The sequence below is a fragment of the Podarcis liolepis genome (genome assembly GCF_965112155.1).
Source record: "Podarcis liolepis genome assembly, chromosome: 1".
NCBI classification, from domain to species: Eukaryota; Metazoa; Chordata; class Lepidosauria; order Squamata; family Lacertidae; genus Podarcis; species Podarcis liolepis.
The window spans coordinates 129764958-129783435 of record NC_139554.1 but is presented as its reverse complement, the minus strand read 5'-3'; the positions used below and the strand labels follow the sequence as shown (position 1 = coordinate 129783435).

Genomic DNA, 18478 nt, shown 5'->3' with positions numbered 1-18478 from the left:
CCTCTTCCTAGCGTAGCTTCCGGCTTTTAAAACCTACGGAGGGGCGGGGCCGATCCGTTAGAAACAAACGGGGAGAAGCACCGCCCCTTCCTTGATTGACGCGAGAGCTGATCCCGCCTCCTCCTGTCATAAATCGGCAACTTTCAAAACCGGCGGGGCTGGGGCGTATCCGTTGTTCCGCCCTTGAGCGGCGGAAGGACACGTCGGCGGAAATCAAACCCCGTGGCGGAGGGATTTGCGTGCGTGCGTATATATAAGAGCGGCGGAGGCCGAGCGCCGCCCTCTTTCCCCGACGGCCGTTGTGGTGGCTGTTGTGCGCGCGCAGCCGGTCTCTTCCCCGCCTCCCGCTCCTGAAACTTCGGCGCCATCATGGGCTTTGGGGATCTGAAATCCGCCTCGGGGCTCCAGCTTCTCAACGCCTTCCTAGCCAGCAGGAGCTACATCGAGGGGTGAGCCGCCCGCCGCGCACCCCGAAATATTCACGGTTTCCGTATCCCTTTTAAACAGCCAGCAGTAGGTCCCGCTTTTCCCATTCATTGGCCTTCGCTTCTTGCCGCGTAGGCCCCACGTTGCTGCACGATGAGGACTAGGAACTTGGCAAGTCTCTTTTGGAAACCATGCTGTCCTTTGTGTGCGCGCGCGCGCGAGAACGGAGCTATAGATGGTCGTAGGTGTCTCTCTTTAACACCCTACGACTGGAGCCACGTTATTCTGATTCATTTTAATGTATATTAATAATAACAATTTTTATTTATTCCCCGGCCAGAGCCGGGCTCAAGGCGGCTAACACCAATAAAATCACAGTAAAAGCATAATGGGGGAAAGAGAAAGGGGGGAACGGAACCAATTCAAAATACAGGTTAAAATTCAATTTAAAATGCAGCCTCATTTTAAAGTAGCCGATAAATCTTAGCCCCTAGTCTTCCTACTTTCTGAGGGGCAGCCTAAGGCAAATCATGGTTACGAATACCAGTCCTAGGAGTGGTATTTGCTTTTCAGGTCAGGCTTGTCTCCCGCAGAGGCCCACATTAGTTAAAAAGAGAAGAGGGGCTCTTGTCGTAGGCTTGCAGGCACAAAGGAAAGGCCCCAAAGCAGCCGCCTTTTAACAATGGATTTATATATGAATAGCTGCTGGTTCCTGTTCCTTTGGGTGGTGCAGGGTGCAAGCTGGTCTTTACCCCCTTCCTCAAAGATAGGCAGCAAGGCCTTGCAGTATCTCTTGTTCCCCCTGCCTTCTACTTCCCTTCTGCTCTCTAGTCCCATAAATTATTCTTTTGCAGATTTTGGGCTCCGGGAGAGAGTGGCTTGCCTAACAAATTGATTTATGGGGCATTTGAACCAGCAACCGTCTGGTTTGCAATGCTATTTCCAAGCCATTACCACGTGCCCTTTACTAACACATTTGACCATTGTTGGGGATAGAAGCTGGGTGGTTTCTGGGAGAAAGCTATTCTGGTTCTGACTTGGAGGGGGGAATAAAAATACAAGGATGGGTTAGAAAAGTAAATGGGAGAAAAAGACAAAGATGGGTTGGAAGAGTACACGTGAGAATATGTAAGCTTAAAGTACAGTGGTGCCTCGCAAGACGGAATTAATTCGTTCCGCAAGTTTTTTCTTGCGAGTTTTTCGTCTTGCGAAGCGCGGTTTCCCATAGGAATGCATTGAAAATCAATCAATGCGTTCCTATGGAGACCATCCGGGGACAGAGGGGAAGTGCCGCGCGCCTTCCCCTCTGTCCCCGGACCTGTTTAAAGCAAGGGACGGCGGGGAGAAGATTGCTTCTCCCTGTTGCCTGCCCCTCTGTCCCTGGACCTGTTTTAAAGCAAGGGAAGGGGCAGCGGGGAGAATCGCTTCTCCCCATTGCCGCCCCTTGGTTCAAAAGAGGTCTGGGGACAGCGGGGAAGACGCGCTGCGCTTCCCCGCTATCCCCGGAGCTTGCGGGGCAAGCTTCGTTTTGCGAAGCAAGCCCATAGGGAAATGCGTCTTGCGAAGCGGCTAAGAAAACGAAAAACTCCTTCGTCTAGCGAGTTGTTCGTCTTCCGAGGCGTTTGTCTTGCGGGGCACCACTATAACTTGTTCCAAGACCACATGGCAATCTGTGTGTGGATAATGGGATTTGCAACCTGCCATAATGCCCAAAAGTGAGGCTTTGCGTCATTTAAAACATACGGTACATCAGTGCTAGATGTGTTGGGCCTACTGGGAAATGACTTGGGCCTTGATTATTGCAGATTCTGTATGAGCTTTGGTTGTGGTTCTTGGGCAGTAGAGTATTAAGACTCTAACCCAGAAGTAATGGATATGGTTAAATAACCATAGTTAACCATTTTGTTCAAACTGGGAAAGTGGCGGGTATCAGTTCTGGAACAATCCATGATATGAAAGTTTGAAGTTGGTCTCTTATGTTGCTGGAAGCTGGCTTGTTCTGAAGCTGATCTGGTAACCATAATTTGTTGGTTCGGGTGAACAGGAAATTATAGTTAATAAGAACCTTCCTGGTTTATTTGTAGCTTGCACAGAGGGGCTACAAACTCTTGTTCATATCTGCTTATTTGGGAGACATCTGAGTGACTTGCTGAGATGGATTTCACTTTATATGTGTGGTGCTTTTCGTTTTGCTGAATGAAACAAATTTTAACCTGAACATGTTTTCTGTAGGTATGTCCCATCCCAAGCAGATATTGCAGTTTTTGAAGCAGTTGGTGCTCCCCCTCCTCCTGAGCTGTTCCATGCCCTCCGCTGGTACAACCACATTAAGTCTTTCGACAAACAAAAGGCAAGGTAGGGCTCAATTTGCTGTCATTTACAGGTTTGTATTCAATGTAGCATTAAGTAACAGCGATTTCTCTTATTGCCCCCCTTTTTCTGGGAGTTCCCCCAACTCTCCAAAGCAGATTTGGAGATGGCATAAGAGGGGTGTGGGGAATCCCATTGTGCTAGTGTAACTATGTAATGACACCCAAAAACTTTAGAACTCTTTTGTCCTGGACAGCCATATACAGCATCAGCAGTAATCAGTGATGTGGATGCAACATTTTTCTATTTCTGAAACTACATCAGGTGGAATTGTGCTATTATAAATGTTACATCTGCACAAGCATTCTAGCTTTTCAGACAGATCTATTCCCCTTTGCCATGTGCGCGCGCACACAATTTCAGGGGGAGGGGAAAGTTTCATTGTACAAAGGGATACCCATCTTGCTGTTGCATAATAATAATGATAATTTTATATTTATATGCCACCCTCCCCAGCCAAAGCTGGGCTCAGAGCGGCTAACATACAAGTAAGACAATGCATAAAAATGAGCGATCAATAAATTAAGATACATCCCACAATTAATTCAAACAAATTAAAATTAAAACTGGACAAGTTACAATCTTCAGGTTAAAATTGAGGGCAGTTACCAACTGTTTCCACTGACATAATAAGCACCTGTGAGTGGACTCGGAACCTCCTTCATGCTTGTTCTTATACAAGGAGAAAATGAGTCAGACTGAACCCTGACCCAAAGACCTGTTGGAACAGCTCCGTCTTGCAGGCCCCATGGAAAGATGTCAAATCCCGCAAGGCCCTTGTGAGAGCTCGTTCCACTAGGCCGGGGCCACAGCCAAAAAGGCCCTGGCTCCTGTTGAGGCCAGTCTGATCTCTCTGGGGCCCAGAATCCTTAGGATGTTGTTATTTGCAGACTGTAAGGTCCTCTGTGGGGCAAGCTTAAAACAGCACCTTAAACCTGATCCTGTCCTCCACCGGAAGCCAGTGCAGCTGGTATAGCACTGGATGAATGTGATCCCACGGCAAGGACCCCATAAGGATTCTCGCCACGGTATTCTTCACCCGCTGGAGTTTCTGGACCAGTCTCAAGGGCAGCCCCATGTAGAGTGAGTTATAGTAATAAAGCCTGGAGGTGGCCATCGCATGGATCACAGTGGCAAGGTTGGGGCGAGAGAGGTAACGGACCAATTAGTAACATCAAAAATAGGTACAAAGCGTGTCATAATGGCCAGTTACGTTATTAAGTTTCTGTTGCATACCTACTGCCCACTATTGCATCTTTCTTTATGGTAAGAAATCCTTACCGCCCACCAGTGCTTGATGGAAGGATTAGCTTGTGCAATAGAACCCCTACCGCCCTCCTAGAATCCTGAAACACCCACTAGTGGGCAGTAGGGACCAGGTTGACAACCCCTGGTCTAAACCATTGAGCCTCTTGGTCTTGCCAATCTGAAGGTTGGTGGTTCGAATCCAAGGGAAAGGGTGAGCTCCCGTTGCTCTGTCCCAGCTTCTGCCAACCTAGCAATTCTAAAGCACACCAGTGCAAGTAGATAAATAGGTACCACTCCGGCAGGAAGGTAAATGGTGTTTCCGTGCACTTGGCACTTGTCATGGTGTCCTTTTGCACCAGAAGCGGTTTGGTCATCCTGGCCGTATGACCCAGAAAAGCTGGCTGTGGACAAACGCCGACTTCCTCAGCCCGAAAACAAGATGAGAGCTGCAACCCCATAGTCGCCTTTGACTGGAGTCCTTTACCTTTACTTTTATATATCACACATACACTGGGTGAAGTGCATAAATTAAAACCAGACTAATTCAGCATGATTCAAATCTAATAAACCTCAGGGAATCAGGATGTTTCTGGAATGGCTTAGTGAAAACATTCAGATGGCTCACCCCATGATCCCTGGCTGAGCATTATGTTTGAACCAGGAATCATGGTTTGTTTTGCTCCAGACTAGATTTGCCTGAGTGAAACAACAATCTCTGGTTTGGACATAATGCTAAGCTAGGGATAGTGGTTGGTTCCTTGCACTAGGGGCGGCTATGTCTGCATTACTGTAGCATGCAAACTGAAGCAGAATCTGATAGCACCCTAATTTATTTGTGATAATGATTGCGAAAATATTAAATACCAAAGCTAAGCCACAATAATGCCAGCCCAAATCTCATCTGTAAGGGAAAATGTGAAAGCCATTTTACCCATTTCTTTTTTAAAGTATGTTATTGCTCACGAACAATGCTGCTCCTGAAAAAAGGTCTTCGCATAGAGTGACTTTTCTCTGTTACCGCCATTTGTTCTTCAGTCCCTTTTTTAAAAAAGCTTTCTAACAATGAAAAGTCAGAGCTGCCAGACAGCTTTTGTTGTTGTTTAGTCTATTGTGTCCGACTCTTCGTGACCCCCTGGACCTGAGAACTCCAGGCACTCTTGTCTTCCACTGCCTCCCACAGTTTCGTCAAATTCAAGAACACTGTCCAACCATCTCATCCTCGGTCGTCTCCTTCTTGTGCCCTCCATTTTTCCCAACATCAAGGTCTTTTCCAAGGAGTCTTCTCTTCTCATGAGGTGGCCAAATATTGGAGCCTCAGCTTCAGGATCTGTCCTTCCAGTGAGCACTCAGGGCTGATTTCCTTCAGAATTTATAGGTTTGATCTTCTTGCAGTCCATGGGACTCTCAAGAGTCTCCTCCAGCACCAGAATTCAAAAGCATCAATTCTTCAGCGATCAGCCTTCTTTATGGTCCAGCTCTCGCTTCCATACATCACTCCTGGGAAAACCATAGCTTTAACTATACAGACCTTTGTCGGCAAGGTGATGTCTCTGCTTTTTAAGATGCTGTCTAGGTTTGTCATTGCTTTTCTCCCAAGAAGCAGGCGTCTTTTGATTTCGTGACTGCTGTCACCATCTGCCGTGATCATGGAGCCCAACAAGGTAAAATCTGTCACTGCTTTCATTTCTTCCCCTTCTGTTTGCCAGGAGGTGATGGGACCAGTGGCCATGATCTTAGCTTTTTTGATGTTGAGCTTCAGACCATATTTTGTGCTCCTCTTTCACCCTCATTAAGAGGTTATTTAATTCCTTCTCACTTTCAGTTGTTCCATATCCAGTTCTAACTGTTGCTTCATGTCTCATATAGAGATTTCTCAGGAGACAGATAAGGTGGTCAGGCACTCTTATTTCTTTAAGAACCCTCCATAGTTTGCTGTGGTCGACACAGTCAAATGCTTTTGTGTAGTCAATGAAGCAGAAGTTGATGTTTTTCTGGAATTCTCTAGTTTTCTCTATAATCCAGTGCATGTTTGCAATTTGGTCTCTGGTTCCTCTGCCCCTTCGAAATCCAGCTTGCACTTCTGGGAGTTCTCGTTCCACATACTGCTTAAGCCTGGCTTGTAGAATTTTGAGCATAACCTTCCTAGTGTGTGAAATGAGTGCAATTGTGCGGTAGTTGGAACAATCTTTGGCACTGCCCTTTTTTGGGATTGGGATGTAGACACCAGTCCTCTGGCCATTGCTGAGTTTTCCAAACTTGCTGGCATATTGAATGTAGCACCTTAACAGCATCATCTTTTAAGATTTTAAATAGTTCAGCTGGAATGTCATCACTTCCACTGGCCTTGTTATTTGCAGTGCTTTCTAAGGCCCATTTGACTTCGCTCTGCAGGATTTCAGGCTCAAGGTCAACAGCCATACAATCTGGGGTGTCTGGGACATCCGTATCTTTTTGGTATAATTCCTCTGTGTATTCTTACCACCTCTTCTTGACGTCTTCTGCTTCTGTTGGTCCTTACCACTTTTGTCCTTTATCATATCCATCTTTGCGTGAAACATTCCTTTCATGTTTTCAATTTTCTTGAACAGATCTCTGGTTGGGGAAGTAACCAGCAACCTCCTCCAGTATCTCTGCCAAGAAAATTCCATGGACAATAACATCAGGCATATAAAAGTCATGACGTTGGAAGATGAGCCCCTCAGGTCGGAAGGCGTCCAACATGCTACTAAGGAAGAGCGGAGGACAAGGACAAGTAGATCCAGAGCTGATAAAGCGGGTGGGACAAAGCCAAAAGGACACTCAGTTGTGGATGTGCCTGGAAATGAAAAGAAAGCAGAACGCCTTAAAGGAAAATATTGCATAGGCACCTGGAATGTAAGATCCATGGACCATAGTAAGCTGGATGTGGTCAAACAGGAGATGGCAAGAATAAATATTGACATCTTGGGCATCAGTGAACTAAAATGGAACGGAGTGGGCGAATTCAGTTCGGATAACCATCATATCTACTACTGTGGTCAAGAATCCCATAGAATAAATGGAGTGGCCCTCATAGTCAACAAAAGAGTGGCGAGATTGATACTCGGATACAATCTCAAAAATGATAGAATGATCTCGATACGATTCCAAGGCAGACCTTTGCACACCACAGTAATACAAGTTTATGCACCGGCTACCAATGCCGAAGAAACTGAAATTGACCAATTCTATGAAGACTTACAATGTCTTCTAAAACTGACACCAAAGAAGGATGTTCTTCTCATTATGGGGGATTGGAATGCTAAAGTAGGGAATCGAGAGATAAAAGGGACAACTGGCAAGTTCGGCCTTGGAGTCCAAGACGATGCAGGGCAAAGGCTAATAAAGTTCTGTCAAAAGAACAAGCTGGTCATCACAAACACTCTTTTCGAACAACACAGGAGACGACTCTACACATGGAAATCACCAGATGGGCAGCATCGAGATCAGATTGATTATATTCTCTGTAGCCAAAGATGGAGAAGCTCTATAGAGTCAGCAAAAACAAGACCTGGAGCTGACTGTGGTTCAGATCATCAGCTTCTTATAGCACAATTCAAGCTTAAACTGAAAGCAGGGGAAACCACTGGGCCAGTAAGAGACAATCTAAATCAAATCCCTTATGAATACACAGTGGAAGCGCGAAACAGATTTAAAGATTCAGATTTGGTGGACAGAGTGCCTGAAGAACAATGGATGGAGGCTCGTAACATTATACAGGAGGCAGCAACGAAAACAATCCCAATGACAAGGAAATGCAAAAAAGCAACGTGGCTGTCCAATGAGGCCTTACAAATAGCGGGGGAGAGAAGGCAAGCAAAATCCGAGGGAGATCGTGAAAGATACAGGAAATTGAACGCAGATTTCCAAAGAAAAGCAAGGAGAGACAAGAGGGCCTTCTTAAACGAGCAGTGCGAAAAAGACAACTTAAGGCATGAATTATATACTTCAGTGCAGACTATTCCTTGTACAGTAAAGATCTAATCGAGAATGACATGAAATTGCTGTAACTCCTGCTCCTCAGAAATAAGTTGGTGCATATAGAATAAACCTGTGAAATTGAGTGTTTTGTACCCTATTCAAAATTTTCAGGCAGCAGGTGGAGCTCTTCCAATGCTTTTCAAAAGGTTTTATTCCCTTTTCCCCTCCCTTCCCCCGAATTAAAAACACTTCTGGCTAGCACTGCATGGGAATATGGCTGTTTTAAGAGAACTCCAGGCTTGTGACAAAACACTTAATCATACTCAGTGGCTGGGCTTAATGAACTGACAGGCAGCGGTGAGATGGAGGGCACCTCAGGTTGGCCATTTATGCAGAGTCATGCTTAGAACTGCGGCTTTTGCGTGGTGATCCCTTGGCTGTTTGCCAGAGCAGCTACAAATCCAGGTTCAGGCCAAAGATTTATGATGGTTGGGAGAGAATACTGGGGGGGGGGGGGGAATAGCAGAAGGAAATATTATATCCTGGTTAGACAACTTGCTTAGGTCTGGTCCTTTTCATGCGGCAGACTGATGTGGAGGAATGGACTGTACCACTTTAGGCTCCGGGGGACGGTATCATCTTCGTTATTCCTGTGCTAAGAACTCCCTGGAATTCGACGTGGAACATAGCAGGGACAGGGCTGAATTGGAATCTTTCTGCTCTAAGAAAGATTTATTTGCAGTGAGTCTTTTCAAAAATGGGAGAGCACATGCGCTTCGTTATAATATAATAATAAATGAGCACATTTGGGTAAAAAGATTTCAGTTCATTCTATCGCCTTATTCGAACCTCATTCTGTGGCAGGCATAAACCCGATCTCCCATGCTTGCATGTTTGATTTAGTGACTAGCCCGTTGGGTAAAGGTAAAGGGGCCCCTGACCATTAGGTCCAGTCGTGACCAACTCGGGTTGTGGTGCTCATCTCGCTTTATTGGCCAAGGGAGCCGGCGTTTGTCCGCAGACAGCTTCCGGGTCACGTGGCCAGCATGACAAAGCTGCTTCTGGCAAACCAGAGCAGCGCATGGAAACGCCATTTACCTTCCTGCTGGAGTGGTACCTATTTATCTACTTGCACTTTGATGTGCTTTGGAACTGCTAAGTTGACAGGAGCAGGGACCGAGCAATGGGAGCTCACCCCGTCGCGGGGATTCGAGCCGTCGACCTGATCGGCAAGTCCTAGGCTCTGTGGTTTAACCCACAGCGCCACCCGCGTCCCAAGCCTGTTGGGTGGCAGGTGCTTTTTCAGCTGGCATCTGGTATCTTGCCTTTGAAACGTCTCCATGGTTAAGTGGTGGCTGGTTTGTTAATTAGCTGCCAAAACTGGGACACATTTTTGCAATTTAATTCTGGGTCATATGTTAGTAGAAGGGCACCATATAAGTTCCGTCTGGTTTTTTCCTCTAGTCTGCCTGGAGTGAAGAAGGCGTTGGGAAAATACGGCCCTTCAGATGTTGAGGACTCCACAGGCACAGGCGGAGACAGCAAAGATGACGATGACATTGATCTCTTTGGCTCTGATGAAGAGGAGGTATCCAGAATATTTTTTCTTTCAATTTCCAGTTGCAGAGAGGTCTCATGAGCCCACATGCATTTAAACAAAAAAGAGCCTGGCAACATGATGAACAAAACCAAATCACCATCTTTCGGCTGAAAACATGATGATTTGTTTTACCTGACATGTCCAGGTATACTTGATCACTGTTTGGGAACAGTTGCTTTCTTTTTTCCCAACACAATCTCTTTATTTTCATAGGAAAGTGAAGAAGCAAAAAGATTAAGGGAGGAGCGGCTTGCTCAGTATGAATCAAAGAAATCCAAAAGTACGTTATCCAACTCCTTCGCCTTTGAATTTATGCACTTTGAATTGCTTTTTAGATTAAGGTTATTGTGAATTAAAAAATAAATAAGTGACAGCAGAACTTTCTTCCAGCTATTTCCAAAGTGTCCTAATAAGTTTTGAGTTAAAATTCCTAGTTTTGACCAATGTTTTTTCCAGGCTGTGGAATAGAAACCATAGGAAACAATTGTTTACAATCAAATCCTGCGCTGTGTTGCTGAAAGGGAAATTCTGACTCCTAATTCTAACCAGTGCGGGATCCCACAGCTACTGGCCTGAAACTGCTCTGTGCTGTAGCAGTTGCAGTATTCCAACTGTGGGAGATTAGCAGTTACACTATGCAATGCTCCTTTCTCCACCAGGGAAGGGAATTTCAGTGTAACAGACAGGACCATGTCTTCCACGCTTCATATTCTTGTAATAGCCTAGTTGGGTAGAGAAATCAATGTTCCGTTTAGCAGTACTTAACGTTTCTGTAATGTATTACGCTGCTGTGTAGTAATCTTTTTTTTTATGCTTTTCTTAACCAGTCTAGGTTAAACTTGCAACTAGGTGCATTAGTAGAGAATTCCTGATTTTAATCAGAACACTCTGCTTTGCTGCTTTTCCTGAGCTATCCTTTGGTTTCTCTAGAGCCAGCGCTCGTTGCCAAGTCGTCCCTCTTGTTGGATGTGAAACCTTGGGATGATGAGACGGACATGGGCAAATTAGAAGAGTGTGTCAGAAGTATTCAGGCGGATGGCCTTGTTTGGGGATCTTGTAAGTAACTGGCTGACAAGAGGAGGCTCATAGCTCTCTGGCAGAGCAGACAGTTTATATGCATAACATCTCACTCAATTCAGATGGCTCTTAAATTGTAGTCCCAACCTTGCAAGTAAGAAGATATGGAGAGCTTCCAGTGGGTGGGCTTAAGATTGCTACAGCTGCATACGGCCTCCCAGTAGTTCTCTGAGTTTGAGAGAGTAAAATTTTGGTGTTCCATCACAGCTGTTGAATAGATCGTGGGGTCCAGAATGGCTTATGTAATGAACGCCACAATCACATTCCATTTGTGCATTTGACAGGCAGGGGGTTGCATCTAAATATTTGCCCCCTTGGAGGAAGGTTGGGGAAAAGGAAGGGTAAGAAACCATCTCCACTAGCGGGAGGGGTAGCACTGCCAGGATGGTGCTTTTATATAGCAAGCACCAAGTACATGTGTGCAAAGCAATGCTGCTAATGTGCAGCCCTTTGAAACGGCAAAGATTTTGCCCTTTGCAGAAAAGTCTAGAAAAACCTGGTGAACTGGATGAACTCTGCACTCCCACAAACACCCCATCCTCATTTTCTTTGTGATGTATTCAACAGTTAAAGAAGTGATTTGATGATGGAAGGGGGGTTTGGGGGGTTGGTTTGTTTTTTAATCTGTGGCTGGGGAAACCCAGCCAGATGGGCAGGGCATAAATAAAATTATTGTTAATTATTATTACTATCTTTGAGGGAATATGTCTCGCTTCCCCACTGTCGGTCTAGGAGAATGGGCTCCTCCTCTAGTCTGTTCCCTTTATGGTCAGGGGTATGTAGCTTCCACTTTGAGGGCCTAATCCTGCCCCCCAAAAAGATCCAATCAATTTTGGCAGCAGCTAGGGCAGGTAGATGCCAGCACCCTGATGGGAATGCAAATCGCCCCTCCCTTCCCCCCCATCAGATTGAGCGTTTGAGCAGAGAGGAGGCAGTGATTCTCCTCAGCTGATCTGCATGGGTAAGCTATGGGGGGGGGCAAGCAGGTGAATGAGAGTGTGGGGTGGCAGCACCCACTTCCTGGTCTGGGGGGGGGGGGCTCCACAGGGTTGACCCAAGGGTGAACGTGGTCCTTGAGCCAAAAGTTAGATGCCCCTTTTCCTTTTTTAAAAAAGTCTACTTTTTTCCCTTTTGCATTCCACTGAGGGGTGAATGTAAATGTTCATAGCTTGCTTGTGTATTAGCTGTTGCAGAGAGGTCAGGTTTAGGCCACTGGCTATGCTTTCTCCCCATCGGAAGCCCCGACACCAGCCAAGATTATGATGGGGCAAAATTCTTGTCGGTCCATAACCCTGAGTTTGCGTAGATAGAAAAGAGGCGGAACCTCGCTTCTCACAGCTCTTTTGATTGCTTTCTAGCCAAGCTGGTTCCAGTTGGTTATGGAATCAAGAAACTTCAGATTCAGTGTGTAGTCGAAGACGATAAAGTTGGAACCGATATGCTGGAAGAGAGGATCACTGCGTTTGAGGATTATGTTCAGTCCATGGATGTGGCCGCTTTCAACAAAATCTAAGCCCCAATAGCACCAGGAATAAAACATTAGCAACACTCGAGGCTTTTGTGTGTGTTTTGTATGTCCCAAACAGCCGTTTAAAATAATGCATCGTTCTAGTTGCATTGTCATCCTTCATAGCGTGGCTCCCTTTTCATTCCGAAGGCAGTCTTCACAAGGGAAGGTATAGGTTAACGAAATCAATTACACTTGCTTCAGGAAGAGAAGGGGGTGCAAGGAAAGGGCTTCTCTCAGGCAGGGTCTGTAACTCAGTGGCAGGGCACATGCTGTGCGTGCAAAGCATTCTGGGTTCAGTCGTCTGGCATCTCCAGGAAGGTCAGGGGGGAGAACCCCAGAGAGCTGCCGCCAGTCAGTGTAGACCAGCGGTTCTCAACCTGTGGGTCCCCAGATGTTGGACTACAACTCCCATCATCCCTGAGCTCTGGCCTTGCTAGCTAGGGGTGATGGGAGTTGTAGTTCAACATCTGGGGACCCACAGGTTGAGAAAGGCTGGTTTAGATCATGGGTAGCCGAACTAAGGCCCAGTCAACTTCTCAATCCGGCCCACGGATGGTCTGGGAATCAGCGTGTTTTTACATGAGTAGAATGTGTGCTTTTATTTAAAATGCATCTCTGGGTTATTTGGGGGGCAAAGGAATTCATTTTCTCCCCCAAAAAATATAGTCCAGCCCCCCACAAGGTCTGAGGGACAGTGGACCGGCCCCCTGCTCAAAGTGTTTGCTGACCCCTGGTGTAGACAATACTAAGCTAGGTGGAAAAGGGCCTGATTTGGTATAACACGGCTTCCTCTTGTTCCCACTGCTCAGAGAGGAAAGTGAATTCCCACTGTGCTAGCACAAGATAAAAACTTGGGGGACGTGGGTAGTGCTGTCGTCTAAACTACTGAGCCTCTTGGGCTTGCAGATCAGAAGGTCAGCGGTTCGAATCTGCAACCAGGGTAAGCTCCTGTTGCTCTGTCCGAGCTTCTGCCAACCTAGCAATTCGTAAAGCACACCAGTGCAAGCAGATAAATAGCTACCACTGTGGCGGGAAGGTAAATTGTGTTTCTCTGCGCTCTGGTTTCCGTCACGGTGTCCCGTTGTGCCAGAAGCGGTTTAGTCCTGCTGGCCACATGACCTGGAAAGCTGTCTGGACAAACGCCGGCTCCCTCGGCCTGAAAGAGAGATGGGCGCCGCAGCCCCATAGTCGCCTTTGGCTGGACTTAACCGTCCAGGGGTCCTTTAACTTTTACCTTACAAACGTGGATAGTTGACTGGGCTACAGCAGTGGAATACTCATGGGAGGATATTTCCCAGGGATAACATGAGACAGACCATTGTTTTAGGCTTGATTATCTAGAGCAAGACTTGATGTTACCATAGTGGGTTTTTTACCGTGGCATTGCTTCTCCCATTTGTAGAGTGTTGCAAAACGACACAATTCAAAGGGGTCTCGTGCAACTTTTGGCATTGGCTCCAAGGCTCTGGGTGCTAAAGAATTCAGGGTCTTGATCAAGCGTGTATTCAACCTGGTGCCCTCTTATCTAGCACAGCCGTCTTAGTACAGTAGAGGTACTATGTGGTTTCTCAGTTTGGAATGGAGGAAATACATCATTCACGCATCCTTGCAGTCCCATGCCTGTTAAAAAGAGGCTGGCAAATGCTCCTGTTCATAAAATCTGTGTGTACCTGCCACCCAAACTGCCCTTTGTGATCAGTCCAGTATTTGAACTTCTCAAGTAATATGGTAGCCTTTTGGATTGAGGTGCTGGTGAAACACAAAATGACAACAGAACAGGCCTTCTTGGATATCTGGCAACTTGGTCCTCTGGTGACAAAACCCATTAGCTTGCACAAAGTGCGCTAGATACAATAAATATTATAAAGCATGCCTTCTATTGAAAAATGTGATCGGAGGAGGAAAAGAGTAAATCTACCTAATTTTAATTGCAGCCAATCTCCCTGGCTGTATGTGAAGGTTTCTTCTATGGATATATTGGGTTAACACTGTTCCACACCCCTGAATCTCTAGGAAAGTGGAAAATAGTTTCTCAACCAGCCCAGCGTTTGGCATTGTGCAACACACAGAACCTTTACTTGGAAATAACTTTTAGTAGTAGGACAAGGTAGGGGCAATCACAAATGCAAGATTCCTTCAAAGATTTAAATGCACAATACTCAACCCAAACTAATGTTGATGTGTTATGATTAGCCCTTGTAAGTTTTAAAAAATTGTTGTGGATGACCTGATTCAGACAGCATGGGAGTAGCAGGTGTTCATAGCCCCAAGCCAACCTTTTGTGGTCAAGGGCGATGGGAGCTGTAGCCACAGGACCTCCTGCATTACTAAGTGCAGAATGGGTCTTGAGGGTCATTGGACAGCTGAATCTACATTTTAAATAGGTATACTGCACATGCTGCTGCTCTTGGATTGATGGACAATTGTGGCAGGGGGGTGTCATAAATGTGCCTTGTTAGACCAGAAATCTGTCCCCTAGAAATGGATTCTTACCAGCACATAGGTTTTTAAGTTGCAAAGGAGTTGAGAAAAGCTCGCTCTCACTGGGATTTTGACAGTTGGTTTTGAAAGCGGACTGAGCAATTGGCAGTAAATCTCCATTATGCTGTAATTCAGGTTTCGTGGAGTAATGGTTTGCTTGACAAAATGTGTAGCCTTTCTGTTCTGTGAAGATAACTTAGAAGCCCTGGGATGGGAACAATAGGTTTGTCCATTTGAATTGGGGTGCTAAATGTTGAATCCTGGACATACTGAATTCACAGTGGCTGGCTTGTTTTAGCAAAACTATCTCCTATCTCCATGTGCTACTCTGGGATGGTTTTGTTTGAAAGCAAGAAGGCACTGTAATCTTGCAGATGATGTCACGTTTTGATTGATGAATGAGCTTGCCAGCTCGCAGTCGATGCAAATTAGCAAAACTTTCGTGTGCGTAACCTTTTGCTTCCTAGCCTTGAGCTGTTGAGAAACGGTAAGTGTTTGGTCATGGCTCATTAGCCTGGTTATATCCACTGCACACTTCATCTTTTGCTTTTGTGGCTGCCAGATGTGTTTCCTGTCTCAACTACATGAGAGCGCGAACACAACGATTGCCATCAAGGAAAGGCAGCTTCAAACGCTTCGCCATCTGGGCCATTACATTCCTTGGATGACCTTAGAGTAGGGGTGTGAGATGAATTGAAAAAGGTATTTAAATATACCTTCCTGAAGAAACCAGAGGCCTTTCTCCTGGGCATAGTCGGCCAATTGGTGCCAAAGAAGGACAGAACTTTCTTTATGTATGCTACAACAGCAGCAAGAATACTTATTGCAAAGTATTGGAAGACACAAGATCTACCCACCCTGGAAGAATGGCAGATGAAAGTGATGGACTACATGGAATTGGCGGAAATGATTGGTAGAATCCGAGACCAGGGAGAAGAGTCGGTGGAAGAAGATTGGAAGAAATTTAAAGACTATTTACAGAAGTATTGCAAAATTAATGAATGTTAGAATGATGCTTGAATGAAGTTCGGTTTCTAGCTGTAATGACATAAAAGAATATGGAAAATTGGATTTTTAAATAGGTAAAAATTTAATGTTATAATATATTAAGATCAAAGATCAGGATAATAAGGAGGGAAAGAAATTGCTGAATTAATTAATTGAATTGGAATACAAAAAAGGGAGGTATGAGGTGGTCAGGGAAACAAGGATATGAATGTAAGATATGGAAAGGTTGATCTTTTTTTTTTTTTTAATCTGTGTACTTATTCTGTAGGGGTGTGAGACCTTTGGCCTTCCAAACCTTGGATCTGAGTCCTAGCCAACATGGCTGATGGTCAGTGATGATGGGATTTGTAGTCCTTTTCAGTGCTTCCTTCGTGTAAACAATGAGAGGAAGACGAGAGAGACGCTAGCACATTGGGAGAAGCTAAGGAGATTCTAGCCCTCTGTTGTATTGGCTTTCTCCTTGTATTCTGTTTTAAATGCAGGGGAGCAGCTGAAATGTAATACCCCATTTATAGTTTGGATTGGTGTGGTGTAGTCCATGTTTTCTCCCCTTAACTCTGTCCTAACAATTGTACATTTACAATATTGTATCAAACTCCGGGAGAAGTGTGAATTGACCTAAAAGTATGAAACTGCATGATGACAAAACACTATTCTAAAACTGCCCACCTGAGATTCATGCCAACTGGTATTCAGAGACTTAGTACCTCTGACAGTGGTGGTGGAAAGTAGCTTATTGCCCTGAATATAATGTCTGCAGGACATGGGTGGCGCTGTGGGTTAAACCACAGAGCCTAGGACTTGCTGGTCAGAAGTTCAGCGGTTCGAATCCCCGCGACGGGGTGAGCTCCCGTTGCTCGGTCCCAGCTCCTGCCAACCTAGCAGTTCGAAAGCACGTCAAAGTGCAAGTAGATAAATAGGTACCGCTCCGGCGGGAAGGTAAATGGCGTTTCCGTGCGCTGCTCTGGTTTGCCAGAAGCAGCTTAGTCATGCTGGCCACATGACCCGGAAGCTGTACACCAGCTCCCTCAGCCAATAAAGCGAGATGAGCGCCGCAACCCCAGAGTCAGTCACGACTGGACCTAACGGTCAGGGGTCCCTTTACCTTATAATGTCTGCACTTAAACCTGAGGGAAACCGAGCTATGGAACTCTTTGCCACAAGCGAAACACTGCATCAGTTCCCAAAGGTTATGGATTAGATCTCGATGGAAAATGGTGCCAGTAACTGCCAAACACTCCTTCCATCTGCCACTGTTCTGTGATGAGCTCTGCCTCTGCACCAACATTTTCTGACTGATTCAAGCCATCTCTAATGGACCTTGCAGGCTAGAACGTTCCGGGGCGATGCATTAAACAAGGTGACTGCCATGTGTCAAAACATATTTTTTGAACAGCTTGCCTTTGGCTTTTGTTTTAATTACTTGCATACTGCTGCAAAACTCGGTGTTTCTTTTTAAGTCCCGATAAGTAGTGAAAATGTCCTCCTGAGAAAGGTGCTGAGTTGAGGCATGTGAGGAGCCAGGTGCAAGGTGTCTGCCTCAGCAGTTCTCTTTTTCAGGCACCAGTAAACAGTTTCTCAAACACCAACTGGGGGAAAGGAAAAGACATATTCCAGCAATTTGCTTAAGCAACTGCCCTGTTGCATAAGCTTCGTGGATCAGTATAACGGAAAAGCATACAAAACAAATAGCATTTTAATGAATGTGGCTTTGCAGGAAACATACTTGTTTGAAGGAAGTGCTGCTCACCTCAATGGCTCTTACTTTGCACTCCAAATGCATAGGACTGCACTGGGGAAAATGCTTTCAAAATCTTCCTTTGACATCAGTGGCTTCTTTTAACCTCACAGAAATGAACAAAACGTGAAAATGAGTATCCTTTACAGGCCTTTACACGTCACAGCCTATAACAGGGATTGGGGGAGCCAGTGGTCCTCCAGCTGTTGTACTTCACGTTGGGCAAAAGATTCCAGCATTGCACAGGGTTGGACTAGATGATGCTCGTGGTCCCCTCCAATTCTAGGATCTGTGAGCTCCCATCAGCCTTGACTCTTGGGAGGTGTAGTTCAGAAACATCTGGAGGAGCAAAGGTTCTATACACCTGGCATAGAGGCAATGGCCCTTGATCTATTGCTGAGCAGTGCACATGGTTATTATCATAGCTGTCAACTTACAGATTTGAAAATAAGGGACCAGCAGCCTCGAAAATAAGGGATCAGCAGCCAAAATAAGGGATTTTCTGGGCACAGGTATATTCATCTTCTGAGCCCCTCCGAGCCAAAGGCAGAAAGCCCAGCCAACAGCCAAACGAAGCCTCAAGCAGTGGTTCCCACAGCGCAGCAACCCGGCAAAGGGGATGCAGCAAGGAAAACCACCGTCACCTCTCCGCTGGGAAGCGCTGAGCAAAGGCGAGTCCCCAGGCAACGCGGCCAATTTGATCGGCACAAGGCATGCAAGCTCCACCCCCCAGTCGTTCTTAGACTTCTTATTGGGTGAGCAACACAGCCAAGCAACACAGTTGGAGCCTCCCTCCTACCTGGCTGGCCGGCAGGGAGGGAGGGAGAGGAGCTGCTTCCTTTGAAACCCAGGAAATTTAAGGGACATCATCAATAAGGGACAGCAGCGGGACACGGCGCTGGGATAAGGGAGTTTCCCGCCAAATAAGGGACGGTTGACAGCTATGGTTATCATGACTAGTAGCTTTTGATCGGTAAAGTATTACTGTTACTAAACATAATAGTAAATTTTTATTTGTATCCATCCCTCCCTGGCCGAGGCTGGGCTCAGAGCAGCTAACATAAAAACAACACAATATGCA

At 45.9% G+C, this 18478-nt stretch overlaps 1 protein-coding gene across 2 annotated transcripts; it reads left to right on the top strand.

Annotated features, from left to right (window-relative positions):
- The first annotated feature begins 70 nt into the window (after nucleotides 1-70).
- EEF1B2 (eukaryotic translation elongation factor 1 beta 2) lies at nucleotides 71-12213 on the top strand. 2 transcript variants are annotated; one of them, XM_083473325.1, is made up of 7 exons: nucleotides 257-449; nucleotides 2659-2781; nucleotides 6633-7994; nucleotides 9448-9571; nucleotides 9797-9863; nucleotides 10514-10639; nucleotides 12019-12213. In XM_083473325.1, exons 1-7 carry the CDS (start codon nucleotides 370-372, stop codon nucleotides 12171-12173), a joined length of 2037 nt encoding a protein of 678 aa, XP_083329451.1. In that variant the 5' UTR covers nucleotides 257-369; the 3' UTR covers nucleotides 12174-12213. The 2 variants fall into 2 exon arrangements, with proteins under 2 accessions (XP_083329452.1, XP_083329451.1); XM_083473326.1 differs by lacking the exon at nucleotides 6633-7994 and having other exon boundaries at nucleotides 71-449.
- The last annotated feature ends 6265 nt before the right edge of the window (nucleotides 12214-18478 follow it).